Source organism: Galleria mellonella, unplaced genomic scaffold, assembly GCF_026898425.1.
Source record: "Galleria mellonella isolate WM207_F2 unplaced genomic scaffold, CSIRO_AGI_GalMel_v1 utg65, whole genome shotgun sequence".
NCBI classification, from domain to species: domain Eukaryota; kingdom Metazoa; phylum Arthropoda; class Insecta; order Lepidoptera; family Pyralidae; genus Galleria; species Galleria mellonella.
Window position 1 is genome coordinate 5630420 of NW_026442138.1, and position 12295 is coordinate 5642714.

Genomic DNA, 12295 nt, shown 5'->3' on the forward strand with positions numbered 1-12295 from the left:
TTAGAAACCAACTATATTTGATTGTCACCTTAGATACCTACCTGATATATATATTTCTTTAATTATATATTCCATTGCTGCTCACCCTAATTAGTTGTTATTGTGGATTGTTATTAATAAAACGTTTATTATATATACCTATACAATTTATTAATCTCCAGTCATATACATATGTACAGGCTTGTCGGAATGCAGCATACGTGCGGCGCGCTGTGTGCCCAGCAATGCAGCGAGCCGCGCTGCGTCGTACGAGCTCCACACTACTGACACCGTCATATTGCACTCGCTGCCACCGTACTTGTTTTGATTGCTCTCCTGAAAATAATAAATACTTCGTCGTTATCCAAACTTATAGTAAACTCAGCTAATTAAGCTCGTTTAAATGTTGTTTTGCCACTAACCGAGTCCATTCTTTCTTACCAATAGATAAGATTCAATTTAAATTACTCTTAAATTGAAGCAAAAATAGCTTTTTACAAAATTTTATTAAAATCGATTAAACGAACGAACACCATGACAGGCAATTTTTATATATTGAGACAAATATGACATTAATGATAGAACCTCATGCATCACTATTCCTGAATACTAAGATGTTATGCCTCTGTACTCTTTATAATTTCACTGGCATATCCCTCCCTGCAAATCGAAATAGCTAAGTACATCTGACTCAACCTCGCGATTAAATTTTACATTACAATTTAGATATTTCGTCTCCAAAAGCTGTCATAAAAGGGACTGTATCGATTTTCTTACACAATTAATAACAATATAAGTCCACTTTTACAATTTTACAATTACAATAATAGTTGTATTAAATGATGTACTTATAGTCTATATTTTAATATATCATTATCATGAAACTGAACTGGTGACTTGTAACACAGGTTCTTCAAAACCTACCGCAAGGACCAGTCTCTCACAAAATTGGTCTTCATATCGAATTGTACCTCAAGTTGTCACTTTATACTACCTTTTGTGAAGAGAAAATAAACTATTCATTCATTCGTTCATTCATGAAATAAACAATTGGTAATTAATTCAGTTCCACGATGGAATTAGTTATTAAATTCCTGTTCTTTATTTAAAAAATAAATTATTATTTATGTTAGAAAAATAATCACCTGCATAAGATTGCACATTTCTGAATAAAAATGGGGGTATGTAGGGGGCTGATAAAATATTATATGACGAATTCCCTTAATACGAAATCTCCTGAAAAAGTGTACTCTCTCAGAGTACAGCAAGAAATGAGCTTCAGTGTGGAAGAACATGTCTCGTGCTCGTGCAATTTTGGAATCCTGCAACCAATTGAATAGTACCAGTAAACAAAAATGTCTATATTAATAATTATCTTTTGAAACTGAACAGTATATAGTGATATGCGCCGAATGGTATAACAGTACATTGACGTGCCACCGCTGGCCATGAATTCTCTGCCATTAGAGGAGTGTTACGCTCTGTTCCTTAGTTGCCCCTTATGACATCTTGACCGGAGGAGTAGTACATAGTATTCTTATTTTGTACTGACAATTAGCATTTTGTGTGTGTGAATGTAAAATTATGCCAATTTTTTTTATTTTTTAATTTATTTATTTATTTTACACACTTGGTTAAGGTTTAACCTTAACAGTTACCTTAGTTTAACAGCAATTCCAGTGCTAAACTCAAGACTTATATCACAGAAAATACTTTATTACCATTTCATCGAACGGTTATTTCAATAATGACAACAACACACAGTGTGACTAAAGCAATTCTTCAATTCACAGATAAATTGGTAGTATATTAAAATAAAGTACAACTAGCAAAGCATTTTCATTTCCTTTTGGCATCTCGACGGTCATTTTTTGTCCTAGGCAATCAATATGTCCCAATCACGAGGACGGAGTCGCGAGTCAAAATGACTAATATAATGTCAACTCACCTTTGAGTATTCACATATCTGTACAAAACTTATATCTTCCTTTTTGAAGTAATTACGGATACGAACATAATCAAAATAACTAGGAACATACAAAAGTGTATGGCTCATCAACGTATCACGTTGTTTCGGTAAAATTTCTTTGATGAAGTAATCAAATCTTTCATCAACTGATCTCAATGGATTTGTGGCATTGAACCTGTAAAAACATAACGGTGTTAATACTGACTCTGAACAGAGGGTTTATTTTTTTTATTAAAAAAAATGTTACATCCATCTATGCTAACAGTGTAAAATGGCAAGTTACTAATTAAGGATAAACTAATTAAGATGAAATCGGGACCATTAGCTTATTCTAATTACCAATCGAGGATGAATTGATGACGATGAAGTTAGGTCAGTTGGCCCATTGTGGCCACCACTTGGTGAGTAACCACGAGGCACTGTATGGAGGCCGACCTGACAGAGTATACTCATATTGCTAGGAATGGGGCCACTTGAGCCTTCTGGTAGTAAGTAATATATGAAATGTTAATTATGTAGGTGAGCATAAAAAAATTTTTAAAACCTCATCTCTTAACATAAATGTTATCTTGTCTGAAAGTGATCAATGGAAAACTTTATTAGACAGTGTTTCTAATGAGACTAACCTGACCTAAGTTAGATTTAATTACCTAATGATAATGACGATGACGATACAGCCGTTAACTGTCCACTGCTGAACATAGACCTCCTCATTGGGGATTTTTCCAGTAGTTACCAAACTTGGCAGGCGGGTTGGCAAGCACAAATTTTGATGATGTTTTAAGAAAGACGCTACTAGCCATCCCTTGACTACTAAATTCTCTCAGTCACCTCTTATGATTCCAATGGGAAAGAAAGGAGGTGACCTATTCTATACCGGGACCACGTGGCTTTAATTAATTAACTAATACCGTTTTAAAATTTCCATGTAGAAAGTGTGGTAAGACAGATAAATTTGTCCTTGTGGCACCTATGTTCAAATTATAAATACATAATTATACACACCTATGGAATATCTGTGGTACTTGTATTAACACTTGCTGTATAGTGCCCACCTCAACAGGATTAGCTATTATAACCTTTCCGGCATAATTGTAGCATTTTTTATTCATCACAGATTTTATCTCTGGTAACAACAAAGATGAAAATATCAATGTCTGCCTGCAAAACGATAAAAATAAATAATTTTACAATCCTATAAATTTTACTATTTAGTAAATGAACATTTTAAAATTGGGTAGAACTGCAACTTCAAAACTGGGTAATATTCTATCACACAAATCTGCAGCAGGTACAATACCATTCTCATGGATACTCATGTAAGACATGCAATATATATGTATTTATGGAGGATGGTATTTATTACCTCAACTGTGCAATGCCTTACCTGTAGTATTTTGACCATCCGTTTACAGCCCAAGATCTAACTCTGGAAAAGTCAGCCCCATGAGTTTTTTTTGGCTGCAAATGAAAATGATCCAAGACATGGAGCAAGTGGTCCCAATTTTGCATTAGGAATACATCAGTTTGATCCATTACCAATATTTCAATAGAAGCCAAAAAATCATAATCACGATCTTCCTCCCCTTCTGCCCCAATAATCATTCGTAATCCAAGAGGAGAGGCCACTATAATATCAGATGAATAAAAATCTGTGTATAGCTGAAAAGAAAAAGATTGCCCTTTATTTTTAATGTATAAAAAAATATATATAATAAACTATAGACAGTACCAGCTTTAGGGGGTAGACCCAGTCCGACGACGCCCGGAGCTTTTATTCACGAACAAAAATAATTTCAAATTGAAATTCAAATACTGACTTCTATCTGATCTGAGAAATTTTTAATAGATTTTGTTCGCGTTATTCATAGTTATTTACGACATTAATCTTGTAATTGTTACATTTTATAGTTGTAAATAGTGGACCTTAGTATGTTTTTCTCATAGTTTGTAAGTTTAATAAACCATTCTCTGTATCGTGTTTTACTCCCCATAAGCAGAAATAAGATAAATTGTAAACAGATAGTTTGTATTTAATAGAATTAAGTTTAATTGGAAAATAAATAGACACCCAATAGAGCTACTCAGAATAGTTCGCGCTTCCCTTTCACACTCGCTCCGTCCCGCTCGCAGCAACTCACCAACGTTGGTTAGTAACAGATAACATGCAACCGGGCGGGGTATAAATATAGGCCGCCTATGCCGTTGGCGGCATGACCAGATGACCAGCTGACCAGCAGACCTCACTCCGATCGAGATATTAAGAAGAACTCTTCTGAGCAGCACAAAGGGACTTCATAAGAAGATTGGATATTTTATTTCTCCAGCCTGTACCATAACATACAACCCCAATTCAAAGCGGGTCAGTCGAAGGTGGCCCGCACAGATTTACTTGGTACACTTAAAATGGCGCCATTTGTTTTGTTTAAAAGAAAAACTGTAGGGAAAATCGATGTAGGCGAAATAAAAGTCCAGTTTTTGTTACTCCATACTTAAGATATATCTAAAATTGTGTACTAGTATTACTATTACAACTTTTTTTATTACCTTGAGTGTTTTCTTAGTTAAAGTCATGCCAAGACGGAATGTATCATCTGTGTTGCCAGCAAATAATAGTTCATAATCTTCCGGTTTAGGGTTTTTTTTGGGCATTATCAGTTCACCGCCTGTGAAATCATCTTCAAACCTATTTTTATTCAGTACTTGTCCAGCCTCTTTTGGCACTAAAATATCGATAATTGTTTTAATAACTCTATAAGCTGCATCTTTGAATGGAACCAATATTATAACCTGAAAAAATATTAATTAAATTTAATTGTTTATGGAACTTGAAATAGCAAACAAGCTGGCAGTCCATCTTGTAGAAAGGGTAACCATTGCCTATATACATGAACAGTACCATAGCAAACACACAATACACTGTGACAGACATGGAACCCCTCATGCTACTTATTAATTCCTGAGAAATGCATCTGTACGGGATAATTTCACCATCAAGTTGAAATTGAAAAATACAATAAACTAAAAAAGCCAATGTATTTGAAGGGGTAGGGACTTAAAGCTTAAAATATAGAGCTACTACCTAAGTAAATTACCAAGTTTATGTTGATTATGACCTTGAAAGAAAAATGAAGAATATCGTAGGTATGTATTAATTACTATTATCTTAGTAATATTTAAAATAAAATTGTAACTAGAGAATGCCAAATAATATATCAGACATTATACTTCAATGACTCGAGAAGCAATGGGGAAGAAAAGTTTTTGAGTGGCAACCACAAATGTGTTGCAAAAAGTAAATGCCTTGCAGGCTTTGGATAAGGTTTTATTTTCAAAAGCAATGGATTGTGGATAATATAAGTAAATGCATAATTAACTACTACTGAAATTGCTACACAACATACTACTTACAATTACATATATACACCATACCAAGTCACTCAGAAAGTATTGCAAGAAAAAGTTTTTATGTAGGTGAGACTGGCCAGTTATAATTTATTTACAAATATGATTACTTATAAATGAAAATAAAAATTCAAACTACCCTCTACATTTTTTGCAAGCTAATTAAAATTACCGTGTCTCATTGAAAAATGGATTTGCGTCGAGAACATTTTCGCTGTTTTTTTACGATTTTAAGTGTCGCCTGAAACCGGATGAATCGCACGATAAACTTCAAATGGCATTTATGGATGATGGTATAATGAATTTAGGCGTGGTCGACTAACTTTGGGGGATGAAGAAAGAAATGATCGTCCTTTGACGGCTGTTACGGAAGAAAACGTGCTAGCAGTGAAAAACTTGATCCAAGACAATAGACGAGTTACATACCAAGAGATTCAGCATATACTGCTGATTAGATCAGGAAGCCTTCACGAGATTCTACACGTGCATCTACGGGTGCGGAGGATAGTTTCACGCCGGGTGTCGTACACCCTCACCGATGTTCAGAAGGGTGGAATGGTGCTATGATATGATAGACAAAATTTGAATTAGGCTCGTCTCGGCGTATTTACGACATCGTTACAGGTGATAAATCCTAGATTTATCAATACGATCAAGAAACAAAGCGTCAGTCGACGGTTTGGGTGTTTCAAAACGAAACGAAACCAAAGAAGCATTAACGCCGAATGGTATACTACCAAATGCTTGTCAGAAGTTTTCGCTGTTGTGAGCAACAAACGACCAAACACAGGGCTCCGCGGGCTACTGCTCCACCACGATAATGCGTCCGCCCACACCGCAATCAAATCGAGAGACTTCCTAGACAGCACACCAGTCAAACTCCTGGGTCACCCTCCTTACAGCCCTGACCTAGCATCATGTGACTTCTTCTTATTCCAAAAAATAAAAAATCAGCTCTAAGGGATATAATTTTCGTCGCCGGATGATGCGCTCTCAGCGTTCGAGCAGGCTGTAAACTAGGTGTCTCCAGCGGACTGGAAAAAGTGTTTCGGAAACTGGTTCAGACGCATGAAACTTTGAATAGAGGCTGGTGGAGATTACTTTGAAAAGATGTAATAAAAATATATTTACCTACAGAACATTTTTTATAGTGTCGCAAAACTTTCTGAGTGCCCCATGTAACTATATGACCTATAAGTTGATTTTTTATAATTTAAACTACAATATAATAAATATTTCAACATTACCTTTGGTCGCACCAGACCTTGATCCCGAAATTCATCAGACATGTCAGATTTCTTTGATAATTTTGCATTATGATGTATGATTTTAGTTCGAGTTTTTAACATGTGGTTCACAACATGAAGACAATAAATGTATCGAATTTCATCTGCATTTATAAATGTTCTTTCAGGGTAATATAAATCCTGATAATTATTTATAACAGCAAACAGTTCCTTTTGTAAGGGAGTTAACACTTCTATCAGTTCTAAATCTTTTTTAATCAGATTAATTTTATTACTAGATGTGATATTACCATGAATTTGTGACTTTAAATGTAGTAAATTAAAGTCTATTTTGGTAATGTTATGTGGAGCTGATCCATGTGGTGCATATGTTTTTTTCTCTAATATTGAAATCTTAGGTTTCACTCTTTTTAAATTACTTTCTACTGGTTTTGGTATTGTTATAGATAAGTTTCCAAGTACTGGCCAGGTTTTGATGAATTGGTCTACATTAGGTGAAGAATTTGAGAGGGAAATGAATAGTTCATCACTTAAATCATATTGTAGATGCCTAGTGAAAGGATCATTGTTGCTATCTTGTTCAGGCTCAAATTCATCTTCATTGGAATCCTAGAAAATACCAAATTCACTTTAATTCATACAACAGAAAAAAATTAAAACTCAAATCTTTTTCTTTATAAATAATAAATATTCTATAATTTTTGTGCTGTTCTCATAAATGTTGTTCCCAGGACCTTTGATGCATGCAAAAATAAGTCACAGAGCTTGAGATATTATAATTTATCTCCCATTCCCATTAATATTCTAAATATCCTTTTGCAGTAATGTCAACAATCAGAGTCAGGCAATTTCTATATATATATATATATATATATATATATATATATATATATATATATATATATATATATATATATATATATATATATATATATATATATATATATATATATATATACATATATGTATATATTACAAACATTGGAAATTCACCTAAAGACTAGGAAAAGCCACTAATTGCATTGGTTTGATATTAATTATACAAGTATGCAGTACAATACAGTACAACACCTATATACTGAGCTTAGGGTCACACAGTATCAAGCGGACATAAATCCAAAGAATGTGTAGTAATGTTATCAAATGTAAGAGAGGTACTAAGAACAGTGAGTGATGACATTTTATTTAGAAACCCAATGTATAAGTATCAGACACAGTGCATCTGACATGGAGATATTGAACCTGATGTTCATCAGTGATCAAGGGAGGCGTCAAAAACATACCCAAGTATTAAATAAACTAAGAACAATCCTGCCTACATACAAAAAAAGGATACAAGAGGTTAATTTCTAATATTTTATTACACTGATATACCTCTAATTCTGCAGTACCGGCTATATCTTTTTCCTCATTTACATCATCACATAAGTCACTTTGCGATGTCATTTGTTGTTCTAATTCATCACTACTTCTAATTTTTTCTTCAGTATCTGAATTATCACTGCTGGAACTTTCCTCACTGTCTACAGTGAGCCTGCCTTTTTTATTAGTGAAACATGATACCAACTGACCATAGGCATCCTCTTCCTCTTCTTCTTCATCAGAATATGTTGTTTGTCTCTCTTGAATTTTTTTTTCCCACTGCCGTTTTATCTCTAATTCCTTTTCCATTTTTTGTTTGTTTTTATATCTGTTAAAGATGGATTTTTTATTGATATAGTCTTCATCAGCTTTTTTCTTCTTTACAACTTTTTTTGTTATTCCTTTTTTCTTTCTACCAAAAAATTTCTTGCCTTTACTCATATTTACTTCGGAATTAAAATTTTAAAAGCACTAATCGAAGAAGTAATCAGTCTATAAAATTATTAAAAACACAAAAACAAAAAACGTCTCTGAACTTTTATATACAATTGAGGAATAGACTCTTAAATTTATTTAAATCCACAACACACTCGGCAAAATCAAGCATGTAGAAAACATGAGAAAAATTCATTTCTGTCAAAGAGAATGTCTAAACTTTTTTACATGTTTGTCAAATTGACATTGACAATTATCGAATTAGAGGACCCATTTTATAAACCTATTCCTCATAATATTTTACTTTGATAGTTTAATGAAATACTATATGGTATATCGTGTGTTCGTGAATTGTCCTATTTATTTATCTCGCTCTAATATATGTTGTTAGAATTTTATTCATTTTTAATCTATATAATATAATATCTATTAACACACAGATTTTTATTGTGAGACGTGGAATAAGAATAATAATAATGTTCTGTGAATAATAAAGATGTACTAGCCGCAATTTTAATAACTAAATAAATATATATATTTGTGTTATAATAAACCAAACTAAATAAACAATAAGTTACTAATCAGTTATTGTTTTATAGAACTGTCTAGCTAAAACACCAAAGTTACCCTTATCGTTAGCAATTTTGCTGAATAACGGTCCATGTGTAACAACAGTTTGGGACTATCGATAGAAGATAGTCAATAATAGCTAGCTGCCATAAATGACAATATCTGTCATAATCGGAAGGTGAAGGTATAGTTAGCCATGAGTCGTTGATACGCTATAAAGTATCGGCACTTTAGAACGGTTATAACCAATAGCTAGCTATTTTGACGACAGATAACTTAGCAGTGGTTATTTTTTCAATAATAGAATACCACCACTAATAGTGAGAATTAGCACAGTGTTAGCCGTGCATACGTTACGTTATAACGTGTCGAAAACTCGAGGATGGCTATAACTAACAGCTAATTATTTTAATCACAATTAACTTAGCTGTGCTAATTTTTAATTTATCGTTATTTCATCAACTTTTTGATTTGCTCAACCCTAATTAGTGATATTTGTTCCACAGATTAAAACACGTCTTTTAGGACTAGACTCTCTACTCTAGTCTCATAATCTGTGAGTATGACTTATCGGCTTTAGGCAGGTATAGTTAGTTATCTATTCTATTGATTTTATTTTTACTTTCATCGAAGTTGACTCCTTTTACTCATTTTCTCCCATTTTCAACTACTCTAGAATAAAATTTACTACTTACATTAATTCTGAATTATATGAAGATTTTATTAGCAAAAAGAAATGATATTTCTCTTTTGCATTATAAACAGTAGGTGTAGTTTAGTAAATATTATGTCTTAGGTATCGAAATGAACGGCCCTAGTAATGTTGTTGCCCATAACCCTGAGCTGAACACCCACATTAGTGATGCTATGCAAAGTACTTCTCCAACATTAATTGAAAAAAGTAAAGCTACAGGGTCCAAGGATAATGCACGTGAAAATACGGAAGATTTGCAAGATCTCAAAGGAAAAGTTGAATCTAAACTACTGTCCATGTGGAATAACATGAAATTTGGATGGACGGTAAAAATAAAGACAAATTTTTCCAAAGAATCACCTGTATGGCTATTAGGTCGCTGTTATCACCGTAAACTGAGCCCTACGGGCTCATTGGAATCTTCAACAGAAATAGGAACAGAGGCAACTGCACATCAACCCATGGAGCAGATATATGGGGAAGGTATAGAAGGCTTCAAATCAGATTTCATAAGTAGATTGTGGATGACATATAGACGAGAATTTCCTACTATGTATGGCTCAAATTTTACCACAGATTGTGGTTGGGGATGCATGTTACGAAGTGGACAAATGTTGTTGGCCCAGGCACTAGTCTGTCATTTTCTGGGTCGGGACTGGAGATGGTCACCAGACAAAGCAATTCAAAATGCCAGAGAGTTTCAGGAAGATTGTTTACATCGTATGATTATAAAATGGTTTGGAGATAAATCCTCTGTAAACAGTCCCCTCTCCATTCATCAAATGGTGAGATTAGGTGAAGCTCTAGGAAAGAAACCTGGAGACTGGTATGGTCCTGCTTCTGTAGCACATTGTTTAAAAGCTGTCATGGCTGCTGCCTCCAAAGAAAATTATGAATTTGATAATTTAGAAGTATATGTTGCTCAAGATTCAACTATTTATATTGAAGATGTAAATTCATTATGTTTGATGCCCAATGGTTCATGGAAATCCCTTATCCTGTTAGTACCTGTGAAGTTAGGAACAGACAAATTTAATCCAATATATGGACCTTGCCTTACATCATTATTAACACTCGACTTCTGTATAGGTATTATAGGAGGAAGACCAAAACATTCTTTATATTTTGTTGGTTATCAAGATGACAGACTGATTCATTTAGACCCACATTACTGCCAAGAAATGGTTGATGTGTGGCAACCAAATTTTTCATTACAGACTTTTCATTGTCGATCACCACGAAAAATGCCACTTAGTAAAATGGATCCGTCATGTTGCATAGGCTTCTATCTTGCAACACAACATGATTTTGAAACCTTTGTTAATGTAATAATGTCTTTCCTAATTCCACAAGGAGTATCTGCAAACTTTGAGTATCCAATTTTTACACTGCAGAGTGGATCTTGCGCTAATGTAATAGACCCACCAAACATAAGATATTCTATATATGAAACTGAACAGAACTGGGTGACCCCTAGTATGCAAGATTATGATACTGACATTGAATCAGAAGAATTTGTATTAGTATAATATCAAGTTACCAAATAAATCTAGTTAGTACCTAATAAATTGGAACAAATTGCATAAGTACTGTTATGCTAATGTATATCATGGTTATCTCAAAATAACATGCTAAGTATACAATACTAATTTTGTATCCAATAGGGTTTCTAAAATCATAATAAAATAAAAAGCAACTGTCAAGTTTGTCTTTTTTTTCATTAAGTTGATTGTACCAATTTAGCATATTTTTTTTAAATAATTGTTTATTGCCGTAATTTCAAGAGTCATAATTTTATTAAAAAATTCGTAAATGTTTAATCAATGTTTATTTTTATTATAAACTGATTGATTGTACTTAATTTTATTGTATAATAAATGTTTTATAATACTCGAGAAAAATAATGTAAATAGGTAATAGAATGTACTTATTAAAAATACAATCAATAAAACCACAATTTTGTTTCCTCTTCAATCTTGAATTACATCTAGTTATGTTTGAGTAGACTAATAAAATCCTTACGATTTTATTATAACAAAGCCATTTTACTCAACTGCGCAAAGAGGGTAATATGTTTATCAGCCTATATATATTTCCTTTGTGGCGCTCTAGACCACGTAGATCGGTGGGAGAAAGGATTGTTAGTAATGGAGCCAACCCAATTGCTAGCAATATATATATCCTACCAAGTCGACCTACATACAGTTCCACTTGACCTGTTTTCATTCTCATCTCAGTAGGGCACCGCCAGCCTATACTGATAGCGCAAACGGAGTTACTATTCCATTACCCACCATTTCAAAAACAATGCGTGGACCGATTTTGATGATTCTAATATCAATCGATTTGTCTTAATCTTATGATCAGCTCCAAAGATAATTATAATATATAATTTAAAATTACATTACTGTAAACTCATTATAAATCCGTAATAAACAACGCACAGTACAATATTCGATTTATAATACTAGCTAGTTATCATCTTTAAATATAATATCCTTTATGCTCTGACAATGCCACTTGGCGCATATCAGGAAAATAAAAAAAAAATTGAGAAAAATACAGTTAAAGTTTTGAACACATTTGTCTATTTAAGAATCTGGTTAGATTTGACAAAATTACATGATTTTTAAA

At 33.2% G+C, this 12295-nt stretch overlaps 2 protein-coding genes across 3 annotated transcripts; one reads left to right on the forward strand and one right to left on the reverse strand.

Annotated features, from left to right (window-relative positions):
• Window positions 1-112: 112 nt before the first annotated feature.
• On the reverse strand, window positions 113-8597 carry LOC113519648 (U3 small nucleolar RNA-associated protein 25 homolog). 2 transcript variants are annotated; one of them, XM_052900652.1, is made up of 8 exons: window positions 8172-8341; window positions 6601-7209; window positions 4496-4738; window positions 3336-3610; window positions 2954-3109; window positions 1928-2123; window positions 1125-1301; window positions 113-315 (listed from the first exon to the last, which is right to left on the reverse strand). In XM_052900652.1, the coding sequence occupies exons 1-8, from the start codon at window positions 8199-8201 to the stop codon at window positions 151-153; spliced, it is 1851 nt and encodes a 616-aa protein (XP_052756612.1). In that variant the 5' UTR covers window positions 8202-8341; the 3' UTR covers window positions 113-150. The 2 variants fall into 2 exon arrangements, with proteins under 2 accessions (XP_052756612.1, XP_026760598.2); XM_026904797.3 differs by having other exon boundaries at window positions 114-315; window positions 7975-8597.
• Window positions 8598-9487: 890 nt separating this feature from the next.
• Window positions 9488-11364, forward strand: LOC113519748 (cysteine protease ATG4D). The gene has a single exon (XM_026904931.3). It carries the CDS (start codon window positions 9772-9774, stop codon window positions 11188-11190), a length of 1419 nt encoding a protein of 472 aa, XP_026760732.2. The 5' UTR covers window positions 9488-9771; the 3' UTR covers window positions 11191-11364.
• The last annotated feature ends 931 nt before the right edge of the window (window positions 11365-12295 follow it).